The sequence below is a fragment of the Chionomys nivalis genome, chromosome 21 (genome assembly GCF_950005125.1).
Source record: "Chionomys nivalis chromosome 21, mChiNiv1.1, whole genome shotgun sequence".
Taxonomy (NCBI): Eukaryota; Metazoa; Chordata; class Mammalia; order Rodentia; family Cricetidae; genus Chionomys; species Chionomys nivalis.
In genome coordinates, this window is record NC_080106.1 from 18,831,297 (window position 1) to 18,851,852 (window position 20,556).

General features: G+C 50.5%; 1 protein-coding gene across 1 annotated transcript; it reads right to left on the reverse strand.

Annotated features, from left to right (window-relative positions):
- Positions 1-1,626: 1,626 nt before the first annotated feature.
- Dhx38 (DEAH-box helicase 38) lies at positions 1,627-20,293 on the reverse strand. The gene is made up of 27 exons (XM_057754205.1): positions 20,157-20,293; positions 16,926-17,265; positions 16,413-16,600; positions 15,783-15,887; positions 14,916-15,063; positions 14,692-14,810; positions 14,439-14,515; positions 13,858-14,013; positions 13,285-13,446; positions 12,992-13,099; positions 12,554-12,666; positions 10,959-11,096; positions 10,039-10,225; positions 9,702-9,887; positions 9,318-9,458; positions 8,849-8,959; positions 8,640-8,756; positions 8,384-8,491; positions 7,878-7,990; positions 7,046-7,254; positions 6,793-6,947; positions 6,263-6,418; positions 6,034-6,168; positions 5,818-5,943; positions 5,243-5,338; positions 3,448-3,569; positions 1,627-2,080 (listed from the first exon to the last, which is right to left on the reverse strand). The coding sequence occupies exons 2-27, from the start codon at positions 17,246-17,248 to the stop codon at positions 1,996-1,998; spliced, it is 3,684 nt and encodes a 1,227-aa protein (XP_057610188.1). The 5' UTR covers positions 17,249-17,265; positions 20,157-20,293; the 3' UTR covers positions 1,627-1,995.
- Positions 20,294-20,556: the final 263 nt, after the last annotated feature.

Consider the following 20,556-nt stretch of genomic DNA (forward strand, 5'->3'; position numbering starts at 1 on the left):
ATGCCCACTTGTGCCTCTTGTATTTAACACAGTTCTAGTAACTGGAGTCAGAGTGCTTAGATGGGAAAAAGAAATAAGATACCCAGATTAGAGCGGGGAGCTGGCAAGATGGCTCAGCAGGTGTAGCAGTTTAAATAAAAATGTCCTCCATAGGCCCAGATATTTGAACAATCTGTCCCTAGTTGCTGGCACTGTTTGAGGAAGTCTAGGAAGTGCCGCCTTGCTGGAGAAAGTGTGTCATTGAGAATTAATAACCTCATCCCACTTCCTGCTTGTTCTACTTCCCGGTTACATTTAAAGACATGACCTCAACTTCCTGCTCCCGCCACCATGCCTACCACGTGCTGCTATACTTCTGCCTATGAAGGTCTCCGATCCCTCAAACAAACTCTTCTTGACGTTGCCTTGGTAAATGGTATTTTAGTCACAGCAACTAACAGAGCAGGTTACAGTGCTTGCTGAGCAAACCTGGATACCTGAATCCCATTCCTGGAACTGACGTAAAAAAGACAGATGTGGTAGCAGCCACATGGAATCCCAGCATGCCTACAGCATGATCAAAGGCAGACAAAGGCTCACCAGGAAGCTCAGGGGCCAGGCTGGAACACACAGCACGGCAGGACAAGAGAGACCCTGCCTCAGTAAGGGAAATGGAGAGAACTGACTACTAATCACCTCTGTTCACAGATCTAGTCGGGCAGACCTGCGGGAGACCTGAAGGAGCAGGCAGCTATCTATGCTGCTTGCGGCACCTGGGCCCTTGGCCGGGCATTCCTTACTTTTAAATTAAGCTACATCAGACCCATAGTTTTCATAATATTCTGTTTCTCTCATCTAAAGGAGCACATAAGGGGTTTTGTGCCCACAGTTTCCGCTTATCAGCCATAAAACTTAACAGTTAAGACTCCACTCTCCCTATACCCTGTATATCCTGAACCTGAGCCTGTAAATAGATCCCCTACTGAGCCGCCTTCTTCTGGACTCCCTCCCAGGCCAAGACTAGATTTCCCAAGCAAGCAGGAGGAAGCCTCTAAACAGCAAGTGCCTCTTTAAAGAAGCCACCCCCTCACCACCACCACCCTGGAAAGGCTAAACCTGGCCCCTGTTCCCCTCCTTCCCTTTAGTAGGCCAGCAAGGCCTCACCATTGCCTACCAGCCTCAGAAACAGCTGGTATTCAGAGCATGGCCTGTCCTGTGCTGGATACCCTAAGCCACCCACAAGTCCCTACACTAAGCTGAGTCCCATTCAGTCAACACCTCCTCTATGAATCTCTGCCTAGAGGCTAAGAAGGTGGCTCGGTAGTGAAGTGCTCACCACATGAGATCGAAGACACAGGTTGAGATCCCCAGCATCCATGAAAAAATAAGATAGCGAACATCTTTGGCCTCCTCACATGTGCCCATGGGCATGCACACGACACATATATGCACATAAGCACATGAACATGTGTACACATGCCCCAGGAAAGCCTCCCCATCAGCAAAATGTACAGAGAGCAGAGCTAAGGTTCTAGAAAGATCTATCCAAGGGCAGGAAGGACAAGGGATCTGCCTCTCCTATCCCTACTGTAGGGATAAGAGCAGGAAAAGAGAAAGGAAATTAAAAATGCAATCACATGTTACAAATAATATATTTATTTCCAAATCCCTGGTGATAACCAAATTACAAGTGCCTCTGCCTCTATCTTGCTTCTTTACACAAGGATTAAAAAAGATTCAGTCCCAGCAAGTCGCTTTAAGCCAAGTGTCCTGGGGACAGGCTATGTGGACGTGATGGCCCAGCCACCTCCTGCTGCTCAAGAAGCTGCTTATTTGCTCTGCAGTCTGTTCCTGCCCAGCCCTGCATCAGGAATGTCTCTTCCCTGCTGCAAAGCCTGACTCAGCAGGAGCCGCCCCAGATGAAAGCCATGTCTGTGTCTGTGTCCGTAGGGCACTGTGGCTGGAAAGCTTAGAGCTCAGTACCTGGCCGCCGGCCTCTCCTGCAACAGCCTCAGCTCACAGTCCAAAGCGGGCTGGTGTACGGCGAGGTGTCATGGGTTCCCCCTGCTCCTTCCGACCTGGAGTGTAGATCTTCGTGGACCTGGACACACAGAAAGAGGAGGTAGGAAACAATGTTTCTCTCTGAGCAGGGACTCAGAAGGACCACTCAGGCCTTACTGTTTCTGACCCAATGCACAGCAGCTTTGAGGCTGAAGGAGCTCATCCATAACACACTACTCCCTTGCTTCCCCATCTCCAGTGAGGACAGAAAAGGAAGTCGCTCCACTCTGACATCTATTAAGGAACATTTACAGTGGATCTTTAGAAAACTCCTTTTGTGAGCCCCAGATAAGAAGGTCACCAGTCCTGCATTTGTCCTTGTCCCCAGTTCCTGGAGGAATTAGCCAAGTGGCCAGGGTATCTCTGCTACTCACAAAGGGTCCTCAGAACACTGATAGTTTGTGTTCACCTGGAGTAAGATGGAACTGCCTGGCCAAAAAGATCAGTCAGGGGCTGAGAGTTGAAGCTCTGACCAGCCTAAACCCCGGAGGGTGGGGAGAGGACCAGAGGCTGAGTTCATCCATCAATGCGATGATTCAACCACCTGTGTCAATGTCCTAGGACTCATTTAAAATAAGCACCAAACCTCACTGGCGTGTGCCTGTCAAACCTGTGAGGACATACTGTCACAAATCCAGTGCCAGGAGAGCAGCCCCAAAGACAAATGAGTCTTCCCATTAGGACCCACTCACCCTCCATCCACACACCTCTCCCTTTGGCTGATTTCATTCGCTTTCAGGAATAAACCTATTTACCGAACTCTGTCCTTAGTCCCAGAATTCTCCAGAAAGCAGAGCAGCAAGTCCATGGGAACCCCATATCTAAAGAGGAAACTGGCTGGTGCTGGGTGAAGTGAGACAGACCAGTGCCCTCGTTGTCACGATCACCCCAACTCCAGGCATTACAGCAGCACAAGGCTCTCTTCTGCCTGTTATTTTGGGATTTTTGTTTGTTTGTTTTTATTCTTTTTTCTCGTTTTTCGAGAGTTTCTCTGTAGCTTTGGAGCCTATCCTGTAACTCGCTCTACAGACCAGGCCAGCCTCAAGCTCACAGAGATCCACCTGACTCTGCCTCCTGAGTGCTGGGATTAAAGGCGTGCGCCACCACCGCCCAACCTGTCTGCTATTTTTGTTTGCTTGTTTACTCCCCTTGCCTGACAATAAGGCTGTAGGATCCACCCCAAAAACTCCAGCTCACTTGGGGCCCTGAATCTAGAGGCTGATGACCAAGAACTGGAGTGGACAGTTCCAAGTTGCCCCTTCAAGCTGTCCAACTACTACCTCTACAGGTGACCAGCCAGCACAAAGCTACTTCCGCACCAATTTCCCCTTTACACTGACAACTTCTCTTAAAACCTGACCTAGCACCTGCCTGGGCCCCGAGTGCTTCCCTAAGGCCAAGCCTCACCTAACACTGCCCAGTGGGCTACGCTTCTCCTGCTCCTGCCGCCGGGCACGCAGCTGCTCCTCGGCCAGGGCCATCTCCTCCTCCATAGCAGAAGCTTCTTCTTTAGCCCGACGACGATTCTCCTAGGAAAAGACAGAGGGACCAGCTGTAGAGGCCACATCTGTGCTTAGGGCCACCTCTAAGAACCCAGGCCTGTGTAGCTCTATGTCCCAGCACCAAGGGTACCTTTCCTTCTACAGCTCAGGACTTTTTGTAAAATATTCATGACACTGGATAGTCCAATCTTAGCCAGTCACCCCTCAGTTCTCCACACAAGCCAGTAAATACTGACATTCTTTTCGTGTGTGTGTGTGTGCGCGCGCGCGCGCGTGCGTGTGTACACATATGTAATTGGATAAACCTATGCACAAGCCAGAGGGAGGATGGTGGTTGTTGGTTGCTCTCCTCGTTATTCCCTTGAGTCTCTCACTGAGCCTCAAGTTCATCAAGGCTAACTCAGCTAAGCTGACTGGTGGGCCTCCAGGACCGACCTGTCTGACCCCCAATAATGGAATTATAGACATGTATGGCTACTCCCAGCTTTTTCTATACAGTGCTGGGGATTTGAACTCCAGTCCCCATGCTTATATAGCAAACACTCTCTCCCACTAAGCCTTTTCCCCACCCCCAACAACTGCCAAGGCCACCTCAAAGAAAAGAAGGTTTCTCTTTCTTCTCCTGGCAGTACTGAAGACTGTGCATGCTAGTGGTTTACTACCGAACTACAACCACAGCCCAGTACACGTTCTTCTGATCGAGTTCACGACCATGCCAGGAGGCCCATGGAGATCACGAAGACACTGTGTTTGTCCCCGTGTGGAGATAATTATGTGACAAAGTGGGCATACAAAAGCAGAGCCACATTTGCACCGCTAAAGAACAGACTAAAGCGTTGTTTATTAGTAGACACCAAACCCTTGAGATGGGATCGTGGGTAGAGGAAATGAACAGAGGCAAGCTGACACAACCAGGACCGCAAATGCATCTGAGCATCACAGGTGAAGCAGAACTAACAGGCCTTCAGCTACCAAAGTACACATGGTGGAGACACAAGTGAGCTCCACTAAAAGAAGTGATCAGCCAGATGCACACTACAAAACATTCTATGGGACAGATGACAACTGCTCCAATAAATCGATGTCATGAAAAGATAAAGCAGAGCCCGTATCAGAACGAAGATATTAACATATATAACCACCCCTGCAATGCTCCATCCTAATTCAAGTGAATCAATCGTGAGATGTTATTGCTGATAAACGGGAAACTCTGGTTAGGAACTGGAGACTCGGGTGACACTAAAGAGTAACTGTTAGGAATGACACTGGCACAGAGGTGATGCCACTGAACTAAGTCTACTCATCCTTAAGTACTTAGGGATGAGCTAACATCTCTGGAGGCACACTTTAAAGTGTTCTGGGAGGAAAAGGGATAAGGAGGGAGTGGGTAAAAAATAAAATAAGACAAGTGAATTACAGAGAAAAAGAGATTTAGGTAATTACAGTGATTTCTTTATAGTATTTTGTGTAGTATTATGAGTGTTTGAAGCTTTTGAATAACTTTATAAAAAGTAAAACCATCCAGCCAACAAACCAACTGGAGGAGTGCAGAATACCAGAAAGGGAGGTTGGCTGAGTCCCAGCTTTTACATCTGGGGAGAGAAGCAAGGGGTCAAAGGATGACAAAACTTTTATAGCAAGCAGAAAGAAAATCTTTCCCTCAGGCAAATAGCACCTCCCCAGAAGCACAGGGCGCTTACCTGCCGAGATTTGCCTGCCTGCTTCACACTGTAGAACATTGGACCCAGCTCCGCCAGCCACTCTCCATCCACAGCGGTCACGCACTGCATGTACTCCTGTGGGCAGAAGAGCAACAAGGTAGAGGTCACGAGGGAGTCATGTGCTTCCCAGTGTGATTTCACGATAAGGAGCCACAAGAGAAGGGTCCTCCTGCTACCCCTGTAAGTCTGGAAAATGTAAGAGACACCGGAACCGTCATTCCTTCTCCAACTGCAGTCCCCTATGCTTGAGAAGAGAGGCCCAAGCATCCAACAGGAAAGCCCAGGCATGCAGAAAGGCCCTCTTAGCACGAGCAGGGACTCTTGCCGGCAGCCAGCAGGGGTAATCCTCTGGCATAACCGAGATCATCATACTCTTACAAGTTAACCTGATAATACTCTCACAAGAACCCCAAGCTGAAATGCAGCTTGAAAGGCCCTGCAGAGAAAAAAACAGGTGTCTCAAGTCCCCAGGGCTCTACACAGGCAGTAGAGGGTTGCAAAGGCCTAGCTCCAGCCAGTGGGCGCCAGTATCAAACTCCTTGGGCGAGACTCACCTTGGTGGTCATGACCAGCTCGTGATAAACAATGTAGTCGGGGGTGTAGCCCATTCCAAAGAGGGAGCTGGTGGGGTGTAAGTGGCAGGGCATCCCTGTGCGGATGTTCACATACTCCCCAATCCCCTAGACGAGAAAACAGGTGGCCACATCACCAACACAGTCTTGACACAAGCTTAGGGGAAGCCCAGATCCACAGCCTACACACAGGCTCACCTTGAGCTTGGCTGCCTGGTGGAAATAGGCAGCACAGATACACTTTCTGACAATGTCCCAGTCGGTGCCACACGAAGCCAGGCTCATCCGCTGCTGCACCATGATATCCTTGAGCTGAGCACGGACCTCCCGAACCTAGAGCGGGACACAGGCAAGACAGGATGGAGCCCTTCCCCTCCACGGCATCACCCCTTCCTCCCGACCACGCCCCTCTGGGCTGCCACCCCACCTTCCGCATGGCCTTGGCATGGATGAAATGGTCATTGCACCAGATGGTCGAGTAGTTATTGTTCTTCCACTGCAGGTAGACGTTCAGGTAGGTCAGGTGGTCACTTTCAGGGACAGCAAACTTCTCCCGGATTTGGTCGCTCTCCTCCTCTCTGCCCTAGGAAAAGAAACAGGAACCTTTAAATACAGACATGGGGAGGCCAGACCCATATGGCATATCCTGAGGATTTTCACACTAGACCTGTCCACACGTCAATATGCCTAACAATACAGAATGAAAATAGCATATTAAAATAAAATAAAACATTAGGTCTCAGGCAGAACCACACTATGAGATCAAAAATGGTCTTGCAAATTTCCAAAACACTGTGGGGATTACTGACCCAGCCCTCCCACCTCCTCCACTTCTCCCTATGAGAAGACAGCAAAGGCAGACTCTCCATGCCCGTAGCACAGAGGACAGACCCACATCCCTGCCAATGATCCCTCGGGCACTCTGGGGAGAGAGAGAAGCCGGCACTGCCCTCCTACCTTGGGTCTGTAGAAGATGGCAGGGACCGAAAGCATGGAGACGATGAGCAGGATCTCGGAGCTGCAGCCCATGTCACAAGACACGATGAGCATCTTGGAGAGAGCTGGGTCCAGTGGGAACTCCACCATCAGCCGCCCCGTGGAAGTGAGCCCACCTGAGAGCGGAAAGCAAAGCCAGAAATGCGGTGAACAGCAGATGAAAGGGAATAAACCTGCCAGTCCCTTGAGGTGCCAGCAGCTCGTGGCCACGCACCCGTGTTATCCAGGGCCCCCAGGATCCAGAGCTGGTACATGGAGTTGAGCATGTTGTCCTCAGGGGGCGGGTCCATGAAGTGGAACTGCAGCAGGTCCTGCACCCCCAGGGACTTGAGCAGCAGCACCACATTGGCAAGGTTGGTCCTCTGGATCTCAGGCACGGTGGTGGTCAGGAGCTCGTTCTTGTAAGCACTCTGTGTGTAGAGTCTGCCAGGGAGAAACCAATGACTGGGCTGCACCTGCCCTGTGCTGGCCTGCCAGCCTCTCACATGGACTAGCTACACTCAGGAACCACCCCGCAGAATGTCGGAAGAAACCATTCAAGAGTGTCATCCCAACAGCAAAATCCCTACAAGCAGGGACCTGCCCCAACCACTTCTCTCAATCACCCACTTCTATCTGCTCAACCCTTGTCTTCCAACCTTGACCCTTCTGCTAGGGCTTCCTATATCTTTGTGGGAGCCAATGCCTAGGACTAGAATGCCTCTTAACATCTGTATGTATTTGCTGAATTTCTGATGCATTTTTTTTTTTTAGCCATAAAAACAGAGGAGGAAAAATAATCGGGCTAGTACAAAAGCATCACCATTTACTCAGACCCACCTTCTGGAGGGTGGCCTGCGTTCACTGCAGGTCCCTTCCTACAGAACTGCTTCAGAGCGCATAAATCCCTGGAAAGACTACTTCCACTCATCAGCACCACCAAGTGGCAGACCTCAGCAGCATCAGACTCAGTTTGAAGGAGGGCCACACCCAGAGAAGGTCCTGCCTGGGGTCTGGTCTGTAGTCCCAGCACTGCCCTGGGGAGCAGGCTAGCACAGGGCTCCTACCTGAAACACTGACCTGGGCCCGTCCTGCCAGCTCTCCCTGACCTCTGGTTGGCGTTGGCCTGGCTAATGGGGTAAATCTGCAGAGCATCCATCCCAATCCTGGGGTTGAAGACCTAGTAGGGGACACGAAATACTGATTCAGGACAGAGTGAGGGGAAAGAAAAGCAGCCCCTAGACAAAGGCAAACCCAGTTAGTACTCATCACAGAGAAGTGTCTTAGTAACTCAAATGATCGTTGCGTTAGAGCCAGGAGACTCAGCAAAGCCTCATAGGTTTCTCCATCAGTATCAGCTCTGTGACCACTACAGAGTTACTTCAATTATCTATACCATCAAGTTACCACAAGGATTAGCTGAACCAAACACATGGCAAGATCAGTGTTCACTAAATATTAACCTAACACCTCTGCCACTCTCTTCTCTGTACCTGACAGAGAGGACCAGGGCCTGATTGAGAGCCTCTGGGTAAAGCCCCAGAATCCTGCCTCCTCCTGCACCATCCCTTACCTTTAACTTGCAGTAGCCAGAGTCGATAACAAACATGATGCCATCAACAGTCAGAGACGTCTCAGCAATGTTGGTAGCAACAATACACTTGCGGACGCCATCTGGAGCCTAGAGCCAATAAGGACATGGAGAGAGAAAGACTGAAGAGTCAAGAAAAGCTCACTTCCCAGCTGCTCTTGCAGGAAAGGGGCATCCCTCCTCTTGCCCTCCTTTGTGGGACACCAAGAGATACCCAAACTTAAGGTCCCCGTCACACCTTCTGGAAGATTTTGGCCTGGAGGTCAGAAGGCAACTGGGAGTAGATGGGCAGCACGGCCAAGGCAGGTGCATTCTCCAGCTCTTCCAGGTGCTCCACAATCTGGTCAGAGGTCACCTAAGGCACAGGAGAAATCATGGGACCTTGGAGACCCACATTCTCAAGCACGGGTTCCACCCATCTACCCCAGTGGTGGTCCAAGCACTCACCTCAATGTCCTCTTGGCCAGGCATGAAAATAAGGATGTCCCCAGGGGCCCCAGACAGGTGGACCTGCAAGGACTGCTTCACCGCAGCCTCCACGTAATCTTCCTGTGGGGTCTGCAACACCAGCAGAGGGCAGTAAGAAGGGTGCAACGGCAGCAGAGGCCAGCAGCCTCCCGAGGACACACAGCTCTGTCACCCGTCTGGGCTGCAGCCCTGGACTTGGGGACACCAACCTCAGGATGAGCCTGACTGCCATGGTCCTTACAGTTAGAGCTAGTACCTCCCCGGGTCCTTATTTCAGAAACAAGAGCATAAAACCTTCATCAGAGCGCAGGCCTGTGTTCACCTGAGCTCCGGAGCTGCAGGCTGCCCCATCCACCTCATGGCACTGACTACATCTTCCCCAAATCTGCACCCACCTCCTCCAGCTGCCTTTTCACCAGAGCATGCCAAAGGACAGAGGCCTCTGTACCTTGCTGAAGAGGATGTCCACAGGAAAGGTACGCCCAGGGATGTGGAAAATGGGTACATTCCCAAAAAAGGCAGCAAATTTATCTGCATCCATAGTAGCTGATGTGACGATGAGCTTCAGGTCTGAACGCCGAGCCACAACCTAAGAGAAGGGGTCAGGGGTCCCTGTGGGCTTGGGATGTCCAGTCTCAACTTGTTACCACAAGGAAAGCAGAAGCCAAAGCTGTCAAATGTGCGTTAGGTTTACCAATCCTAGGGACTGAACGATGGAGCTATGACATCAACAGAAAGGTGCCAGCAGGGCTGACCAGGTGACATGGGCGCTTCCGAGGAACTCGCCCGGAGCACCTCAGCTACAAGAAGGAACAGACCCCGCAGCCCTTACCTCCCGGAGCAGCCCAAAGAGCACGTCGGTGTTGAGGGACCGTTCGTGGGCCTCGTCCATGATGATAGCACTGTAGTGGTCCAGGTCAGCCTCCCGGAGGGACTCCCGGAGCAGGATCCCGTCAGTCATGTATTTGATCAAGGTGTTTTCAGAAGTGCAGTCTTCAAAACGAATGGCGTAACCCACCTGGGGGTCAGAGACACAGCTCAGAGAGTAGCCGTTACTCACTGTTAGCCCCTGCACACCGGGGTCCAGCTGAAGCAGCCCACAGCCTCCAGCACAAGTGGCAGAAGTTATGAGGAAAAAGCTACATGGCTCAGACTTCACGCCCACTCACCTCTTCGCCAAGGTTTCCCCCCATCTCTTCACTGACTCTCTTGGCCACTGACATGGCAGCCACACGCCGGGGCTGGGTACACCCGATCATCCCATAGTCCGTGTACCCATCTTCATGCAAGTACTGGGTCAGCTGAGTGGTCTTGCCGCTCCCTGTCTCCCCAACCACAATCACAATGCTGTTATCTCTACAAGGAAGAGCAAGCAAAACACTGAGCAGCCTGAGTGAAAAGCCAATCTTGAGAAAAACTCCCTAAGAAGCCTTAAGAAGCCTTGCTGCCTCTGGTAAAGCCTCGCTCTCCAAGAAGCATGCTTGACCAGAGAGAATGTCACCAAAAACCAGCCTCTTGGGCTGGAGAGATGGCTCAGTGGTTAAGAGCATTGCCTGCTCTTCCAAAGGTCCTGAGTTCAATTCCCAGCAACCACATGGTGGCTCACAACCATCTGTAATGAGGTCTGGTGCCCTCTTCTGGCCTGCAGAGATACACATAGACAGAACATTGTACACATAATAAATAAATAAATATTTTAAAAAAAAAAAAAAAAAACCAGCCTCTTAAGAAGCTATCACAGAGCGGAGAGATGGACCAGAAGTCAGGAGCACTGACTGTTCTTCCAGAGGTCCTGAGTTCAATTCCCAGCAACCACATGGTGGCTCACAATCATCTGTAATAAGACCCGGTGCCCTCTTCTGGCTTGCATGGATACACGCAGGCAGATGCTGTATATATAATTAATAAATAAATCTGAAAAAAAAAAGCTACCACATAAAATGTCTGGGACACAGCCAAGCTGAACCTGAAGCACTAAAGGAAGTAAGGTCATCTTACTTCATGTGGCATAACCTAAGCCAACCCACTAGGGGAAATAAATACTTCCTGTCCCCATTAGAAGCCCCTCACTGGGCCCCGGGGCCATTACCTAATGATGGTGAGAAGCTCCTGCTGCACCGCAAAGATGGGCAGGTACTGCCTCTGCTCCAGGATCGACTTCTTCTTTGCAAACTCACTGCTGGCCTCACTTTTCTCCTTCATGTGATCCGCAAACTTCTGCTCTGTCCTGGGAAACACAACAGCACATATGACCGCCCCACACTTCCCTCAGGGTTACATTAGTTGCTCTCCTTCTTGCTCCCAAGAATGTGAACAACTGCGACAAGAAGCAATCACCCCCCAGACACCACAGCAGCCTGGCCATCCAAGACTGCATCACACTGAGTCTAAGGAGCAGACCATGGCACAAGATCCCATCATCCATCAGACACAGCCAGAGCCCTGATCAAACAGCTGACAAGGACCAGAGAGCAGACTTTCAAGTGGGCAGATCGGCTGTCCTAAACAAGAGTGACCAGAAGAGGAGCAGAAATCAGCCAGCAGATCACTAACAGAGAGAACCCCGGCAATTTCAGCACACTTCCACAGCCGCAGGAATCTTCCAAGAGCTGGCTGCACAGTACAGGGCACGAATCAGAATTCCTCCCTCCCCTCAGTAGGGCTCCACAGTGCAAAGGCCTCATTTTCAAGGAACTGAGGGAATAGCTCACTTATATTTGCCTTGTTTCTGTGTAAGTGTCTGGTACACGGTCATGTTCCAAAACCTTTCCACCTACCTTCCCCAAGAGTCCTTTCCTCCCTCAGATCTGCCCCTAGCTCCTTCAAGTTTCTATTTCTAATTTCAGCCAGTCCTCCCGGTCACCTGACAACCTAAACGTAAGAGACCAAATGACCCAGAGTCCAGCAAGGACTGACCGGTGACACCAACTTCTTATGTGGGACACTGCTCACAGAGGCACAAAGAACACGAGGTCAGGACGATGTTTCCGCGGGACACGGCGTGACTCAAAGGACGAGAAGTGAGAGGACATTTGAGTCTGGCGTCTGCCCAACGCAGGGACTCCACTAAGCAGTGACTGCAGCTGCATAAAACCTCTACGAACAGGGCTGGAGAGATGGCTCAGTGGTTAAGAGCTCTGCCTGCTCTTCCAAAGGTCCTGAGTTCAATTCCCAGCAACCACATGGTGGCTCACAACCATCTGTAACGAGATTTGGTGCCCTCTTCTGGCCTGCAGGGATACATGCAGACAGAGCACTATATAATGAATAAAATTAAAAAAAAAAAAAAAAAAAAAAACCTCTACGAACAGACACGTTACACCAAAACAAAGTCCCTAGTATTTAAAAAGCCCTGTGAAAGCCAGTTCCTCCTTACCGTAAGGTACTAAAATCTAAAATCTGACCAGGGAAGAAATTCTGCCTTCCCATGTGGAGCACTTCAAAGAGCTGGGCTCCTGCTCAGGCCTGTCTGGGGCTAAACTGAACCTCCACTTCCTAGCTGGGTGCCCTCAGGCAAAGTCCCTAACCTGCTCAGTCTACACAAGCATCACTTCAGCAATACTGGTGACAGAAGAACCCAAGGTCAGCAGGCAAGAGACTTGAAGGAAGGGATCAAAAAGCAGTAAAGAGTCAGACGCGCACCACAACCTGGGAGCACGCTTGCTGCTGGCCACGACTACCCACCTGTAGTCCACTTTCCCATCTTCCATCACAGATTTATCCGGCTCTTCCTCCTTTTTGACGCCCATTATGTCTCCGAGTTTGGTCCCTGCCAGTTCCCAGTGTTTGTGTTGAGCCTGGGGAAGACAACAAGAGTTAAGTCGCTCCTCTTCTGGTAAGATCGTAGGCAGTAGAAGCAATTCCGGTGGAGAGTAGGCTTCATCTGGCAGATAGTAAACACCCACAAGGCACTGGTAGTGCCAAGCCTCCAGCACCCAGTGCCAGGGCCTGTGGTTGCCTTCACTAAGGACTGAGCAGAGCCCAGTGGCCTCCTTGGGCTGCTTTTTGACCCATGTAAAACATCCTCTGCCTGCCAGGGGAAGTCTGTGTGCAATCTTGTGACATTTAACAGGAGTAAGAAAAGAAACACACGGACCTCAGGCCGGGTGAGAAGATACCAACCTTCCTCCGCTCCTTTTGTTCCCTGTGCTTGCGGACTGTCTGGCTGCCTTTCCGAGCAATAATGGCCAGGTCCGAGGTGGCATCCTTCACTGGGATTACAGGCTCTGGCTGCAGAAGTCGGAGAGGAAGAGAAATTCCCCAGTGGTCACTAAAGTCTAGCAGAGGGCCTGCTGTACATGGGCCCTATGAAAGAGTCACTGGTCCTTGAACCAACACATGACCAGACCCTATCCTTTCTTCCTCTCCTCTTCAGTGCTTTCTGACTTCCCAGGCTCTGGCCTCCGAAGCCTTACCTGCTTGGTGAAGACGATGCGCCCATCCAGGAAGGGGGGCACCAGGTTGTGCACCATCAGATGCACCTTGGCCGCATTGTCCTCTTCGAAGTCCTCGTCCACCTCCAGCCGGTGGACCACCCCACTGGTGAGCATTCGGTTCGTCTCCCAGCGCTCATTATCCTGTGGGGACACAAGGGGAGCCACAGTCAGCCTGCAACTAAGAGGTGACTTTGGAGGTTAGCAGGCAAGTCCACCCGTGAGAGAATCTCAATGGGGCTCTACACCCTGCAGTCCCTTAGACAGACGTCACTACTAAAGTTGAGGCACTTGTAGTACTTTGTCCCAAGAAGCAGCTGGGCACCGGCCTTAACAGACCACAAACACACCCCGAGTACTGCAGAAGGGAAAAGCAGGCATCAGGTGGGAAGCTACCCAAAGCTTCCACTCACACTCCTGCTCCGCAGAGGCATATCTGACCGGGCCCTGTCCGTAAACAGCCAGCTGTGTGGTGTCATCACTTGGCAAACTGAGACTCCTCCCACATGCCCCACCTCTGCTCTAAGACAGCGCCAGCCACTGCTGCAGCCTCACCTCATTGATCTGTCTGCGCTGGGCTGAAATGCGTTTCTGCTTCTGCTTGTGCAGGTGCTGCTCCCGCCGCCTCACATAGTCCTCAGACGAGTAGGCCAGGGGGTTGTGGAACTCATCATAGCCCTCGTCCATCATGTACCAGTCCCGGTCGGCTTGCTGCAGAGGACGAGACAGAGCGTGAAAACAGGACAGGCCACATGACCACAGGAGATGCAGCCACACGGGAGCAAAACGGTATCTGGTAAGAAGTCTGAGAACACCAGCAGCAGCCGGAGAAGGCCAGGAGAGCAGACAGCTTTGACTTCACAGGGCAGGCTGCCGAGCCAGCAGTTCTCCCATTCACCACACAGAGACACCCACCACAGGCGTCACATCTGGCCGGCTGCACCAGTACAAAGGCTTCACTGTGCAGCCGGTCTCTTAAAAGGTTCCAGGGCTCTGGATGGAAGAGCATCAACCACCTTCTTCAAGCCCAGTCCTATTGGAGGGCCCCTCAGAGCCCTTAGCTCTAACACCTCCCTTCACCCACACCTGTAAGGACAGCCACCTCTTCCTGTCTAGCCCCTCAAAAACATCTTTACCCGCTGGTCATCCTCCCACTGCTGCCGCTCCTCTTCCGTGTCAAACGAAATCCCTTCTTCGCCATCCTCTCGTCGTCCTAAAGGACAGCAGATGGGCAGGGGTCAGTCCATACAGCTCCAGGCCAGGGACCAGAAGAACTGCAAAACTGCACAGCTTCTTGAGTGCGGCCTCCACTCAGCCCCATTCCAACTCATCCCCCACCCTCCCACCTCACACCAACCAGTTTTTCTGCTCCTGTCTTCCAAGTCTTACCTCGGCCCCTAGAAAGCCGTGGGGTTGACCCCAAGTGTCTTCTGTCATCAGCCCACTCGTTGTACTTGTAGGAGGGGGTCGGCAGAGGTGTGTCCTCTGAGTACTTGCTCCTCACAGTCCTAGGAAACATCAGGGTCAGCTGTCACTAAGCTGAACTGCATCCCCCTCTGCCAGCAGCTCTCCCTGCCCACATCCCTCTTACCACTTGCCCGCCCACCCATTACCTATCTCGGTCTCGAGTAAACGGCCGATGGCTCCGCTCAGAGTCCCGATAGGAAGGTGTTGGGGAGGGTGATTCCCACTGAGAGCGCCTTGAAGAGCCATAGCCACTGTCCTCCTCCTCCCAGGTGGACCTTGAAGGGGTGGCTGCATCTGAGGCCACAAGAGACATCCACAGTAAACATCCAATGCCAATGAGGCACGACTTCAGACAGCATATCCCTATGTAGTTGACACCGGCCTCACTTACAATCCTCCTGCCTGAGTTTCCAAAGTGCTAGGATCACAGGCAGAAACTACCACACCTAGTTTCCCAACTGATTTCTTAATGACATTTATTTAACTGTGTGTGCTCGTGTGCTTGCACGTGCCACAGCACAAATGCAGAGGTCAGGTGACAATCCTCAGGAGTCAGCTCTCCTAACATGTGGGTCCTGGTGATAACTCAGATCATGAGGATCTTGAGAGCCGCAACCTCTACCATAGGCAATATAGTGACGACAACTGATAGACTGAACTCGATAGTCCAGCTTCCACTGCTGAAAATACTGAAGGAGCCAACTCCTCTCTGCAAACCTCTTCATCTGAAAACAAATCGTTCTTCTCCAGGAAATCCTTCTTGATCCACCCCACCTCTGGTTTCCTACCATCTGAAACACCCGCCTTGCAGTAAACAACCTGGACCCTCAGGAAGTACATCCACCCAAGAGAGGGGCAGGGCCACACCCACCTGGCACATGGCCCCTAACTCCAGAGGGTCACATGGAACTAGGACTCCAACTCACTATCTGGCAACACAGCTGACTACTGCTCATTCTGCCTTTCAGGCACCTGCGCCCTTGCCAGCCACTGCGGAGGACAGCTGAGAATACCTTTCGGCCGATGTCGAGGGCTCTCCGGCTCATTTCTTCTGCTGCTGCGCTCTGAGCCTCCGTCTCGCTCTGATCTGCTGCTGTGCCTACTTCTGTCCCGCTCATCTGCGAGAGTCACACATGGGGCTTTTATGTGTACCTCATACTAACACACAGCCACATGCACTAGGCAAAAAGCACATGCCTCCCCTCCCACACAGACACACCCCATCACACATGCCCATGATCCATGGGCTGAAACACACACTCATTCTCTCAATGGATAGAAACGGTCAAACTCACACAAGAGCTACTTTCCAACAAGAATCAACCATAAACTGTCAGTCCCGTGTCTATCCTGAAGAGCTCTGTGCTGCACCTGAGGCAGCCAGTGCTGTACTGCATCACTATGTTCCGCAGCACTGCCCTTTCTCCAGCACCAATGCTACTATAAACTCCGGTTTCTTAAATAAATTACCCATCATTTCCTTTGTCCCCAATTTTCACAATAAAACAAGAACATGTACTCAAGCAAAGCAGTTATACTACAAGCAATTACTGGACATTACTGTAAAAGTTCTTGTAACAGGAAAAGAATGGCTTGATGCTTTGAATGCTACTAGGCAACAGGACTGAGAACAGGCAGTTCACCTCTGTCTCTCCTGCGGTCATAGTCTCGATCCCGGGATTTCTCCTTCTTCCGATCCTTTTCTTCTTTGGAGGAAGCATAGACCCCATGCTCCCTCCGATCCCTTTCTCTCTGACGACTGCGTTCCCAAAACTCCTCACTCACACCCCCAGGGTGGGACGGAGTCTCTACCCGAGCAGATCGGTAATGCCTAGAAAAGGGAGACCAACTGGGAAGGGGCTCTCCATGGAAGGAAACGTTTCCCTCTATCTCTGGGTATTCCCACAAGCAATGTGTTCTCTCCAATGCATCTCCTGGTGCTAAGGTCCTGTACATGGCAAGAACCCAGGCATTTAAGCTCCATCATCCACTTCACTTCTTGGACGCCTTTGAATTTTCCCCACAGATCTCTACCAATCCCTACCCGCCACCAGTATGAAAACCTCAATAAAATCCTAAAGCTTTGGTGTCCGTCAGAAATGGAGACAGAGCTGGGCTAGCATCTTCCGACACCAATGTTTACCCTCTTCTCTTACCTGTCCTTGCGGCCACTCCTGCCAGCCTGCTCATCGCCCTCCTCCTCAGCATCCTTCTGGTCATCCTTACTCTCCTCCCAGTCTTTGTAAGAAGAGACTCTGGACTTTTTCTTGTCCTCCCCATCATCCTTCTCCTCTCGCTCCCTCCGTTTCAGGGAAGCCAGTAAGTCCAGACCCAGCAGTGAAGGGCGGGGAGCAGGGGCTTTGAAGACATGCTGCTCGCTGGCTGCACTTTTGGTCTTGCAAATAAGACCTCCAACCTGAGAGTCCAGATCGGTGCCTTCCAGCCGATGGATGGAGGCATCCTCAACGATGTCCTCCATCACAGGCTCTTACTTCTCTGGAAGGAAGGCAAACCATTAGAACTGGACATAAGAAAACTCGATTCTACTGCCCCAGAATAACTAGTATGTTTAAGTGGCTACCCCTACCTTCCTACACTGAGTTCAGGACATCTTCTCCTAATCAGGGGCGCGCGCGCATGCGCGCGCGCGTGTGTGTGTGTGTGTGTGTGTGTGTTCAGGCAGGTATACATGCACTGTGTGCACATGAAGTCAGAGGTCAATGTCAGCTGTTTTTCTCAGTTGCTACCTTACTTACTTTTTGAGACAGAGTCTCTCACTAAACTGAGAGCTAATTCAGCCAAGCTAGCTGGCCAGCAAGCTCCTGGGATCTGCCTGTATCTGCCTCTTTGGCATATACGTGCCTCTACTCGTGGCTTTCCCACAGGTCTTCATGCTTGTGAGAAAGCACTTCACCAACTGAGCCATCTCTCCAGCCCCCTTATGCTTGTGAGAAAGCATGTCACGAACTGAGCCATCTCTCCAGCCCCTTTATGCTTATGAGAAAGCCTGTCACCAACTGAGCCATCTCTCCAGCCCCCTTATGCTTGTGAGAAAGCATGTCACCAACTTAGCCATCTCTCCAGTCCCTTTATGCTTGTGAGAAAGCACATCACCAACTGAGCCATCTCTCCAGCCCCTTTATGCTTGTGAGAAAGCCTGTCACCAACTGAGCCATCTCTCCAGCCCCTTTTGCTACTTTTGAAGACCTTCCCACCAAATCAGTGACAATCTCAAAAAGCTTCCCAGTTCCCATCCCAACATATATGAAAGCCACAGAGACACATACACACAGAGCAAAGGACAGGGTCTCATCCAGACAAGAATAAACCTCAATAAGGGCTTCTCACTGGAAGACAATGGCATTTACAGAAGGAGTACAGAGAAACCAGGTGTAAGGCAGAACCCTCAATTAAAATCCAGGTTCTGAACCTGGGCATGGTGACACACACCTGTAATCTTAGCACGTGGGAGGCCGGGGCTCCAGAGGATGTCAAGTTTGAAGCTACCCTGTGATACATAGTGAGTTTCCTACCAGCTAGACTATTTAGTAAGATATTCATTCATTCATTCATACCCACGGCCCTCACTCATGTATTTTCCCCTACCCTAATTTATTCTAATTTATTCTCCTGTGATTTCACCCTCCTACAGGATATACTTTCTCCCACTTAAGAACCAGAATAATCATCTTCAAGACCCCCATTAGCTCACTGCCTCCAGACATCAACCAAGCACGCTCAGCTTTTTCACGTGAACTGCAGCAGTATATCCCTTCTCTAGTAACAGACATTTAAAAAGAAAATCCAGGCTCTTGGCATCTTCTGCTTCTGTGAAAGTAAGCGTCTGCCTTGGCTAGCTCTTCCTGCTCTCTCTGTGAAACAGAAATCACTTCTTTACACCATCCACAGAACCATTATGAGAATCAAGCAACTGCATAAGAACCACGGTTGTTTCATCGATGTAATTATTACACATTTGGCATTACATTCCTATATACTGACTAGTTTCCTTACTAATATTTTATAAACATTCTCCTCCCCACCCATCCCCGTCCCCTTTAAACCACAGGCTCCACAGAGCAGAGATGGAAGGATGCAATTTTACCATCCACATTCTACACACTTGCTGACTTTGATTTTAATCAGTAGAGTTTTGTGGGAAAAGAAAAAAAGGTGCCCCGTAGCAGGCAAAATCTCTTGAATAACAAACAATCTGTGTTCACCAAACCTACTGATGATAAATATTGTTAGGAAATGGCATTTCAGTAAAGAGTTTAACTGACTGCAAGATCTCCCAGGTGCTCAGCTGACAACACATTCATCTTTACCCAACACCATCCGCTTGTGAGCATGAACTGATGCTGGACACAGAGACAATTACTTTCATTCCAATAAGTTGTTAAAGCATAAGAACTGTGCCCCTGGAATCTAGATTTCCTTTGCCATGTTCTAATCAACAAGCATAGCTCTATCAAGGAGTACTGCAAACATAATGGGGAGGAAGAAATGGGAGTTTCATTCGGAAATTTCATCAGCTGGAAGAGAAAAAGAAGGCTACCTCTATCCACATATGAGGAAATCTAGACAGGGCAGCTGAGATCCACAGGCTCTCAGCAATTACCTGAATGACGACTTCCGTCCTAAAATGGCATTTGTATACAAGCGAGAGGCTGTCTTGCTGATTGCTATAGACCAATAAGTGGCAAGATAAAAGTCTGATTTTTTTAAGTAAATGAATAAATATAACTTATTAAAAGCGGACAAGAACTCAAACATTTCTCTGGACAACAAGAAGTTATCTACAACACAAGACAAGTAAAGTCTTAACTGGCTGCTCAAATAAAGAATTCCAGGGCCGGATTATGGAGAAAGATCATTATGGCAAAGAAGCCATAATGGACTTCTTGGGCAGGAATTGCTTACTGCGTGTGTCCTTGAGTCAATTGCTGTTTTCAACAATACTGATTTTTTTAAAAAAGTAAAAGAAAAAGAAAAAAAACCTCCCTGTCCTTTGGAGTTAGCGTTCTACTTATAGATTACCCGCCAGACGTAGGACAAACACTTCTGTGAGAAAGGAGGAAGGCACCAGGAGCCCTAGCCAGGCTCTCCTGGTAGCCGGTAACAGGTTAGGGTACTATACTAAACGAGGGCGCACGGCGGATCCCTAGATCTCAGTGCGACGGTTCCAAACATCGGGATGTAACCAGAACAGGGGCAAAGTAGGCTAAATAGTCACAGACTGCTCAAGTGAGTAGAGAAAGTTGGGTAACAAGGAGCAGAGGAACTCTGAAACCAGGGTCCAAAACCTAAGCCGCGAGCCGACCCCGGCAGCCTGAAGCCGCCACGGCGGCCGAAGGACGGTTCTGGAAAGAGGAATAGACACTCACCTCACCAAGCACAACACTCGGGACCTTCTGCCCTTGATTTGGAGACGCCAGCGCGGCCACTGCTCGGTCTGACGGTCTCAAACAGGCCAATTCCGCGGCTTGAAAGCCGCCATCGTTGTCCCATAATACCCTGCGCGGGGTCCTCTATCCGTCGAAAATTACCATCGAGAGCAGCCAGGAAACAAGGGTTCCCGGACGCCAGAGCGAAACAACGTGAACACGCCTTCAAAGCCGCAGTGTCTTCCACTGGGCCCCAAGTCGCCTTGCGACCAATCGTGCTTAGCCTAATAGTTGACAGCCCGCCTCTGGCCTGTGGGCGTGAGAGGAAAGACAGAATGAGGTTGGCCATATTTACTAAGGGCGGAAATGACATAACTTCCGATTGGGCGGTGCCAGGTGG

Coding starts and splice junctions, on each gene's coding strand:
- Dhx38 (XM_057754205.1), bottom strand. CDS start 17,248: ATGGAGGACATCGTTGAGGATGCCTCCATCCATCGGCTGGAAGGCACC. Junction 9,459..9,701: donor TCTTTGGGCTGCTCCGGGAG/GTAAGGGCTGCG, acceptor CCCTTCTCTTAG/GTTGTGGCTCGGCGTTCAGA. Junction 8,757..8,848: donor CTGGCCAAGAGGACATTGAG/GTGAGTGCTTGG, acceptor CCTGTGCCTTAG/GTGACCTCTGACCAGATTGT.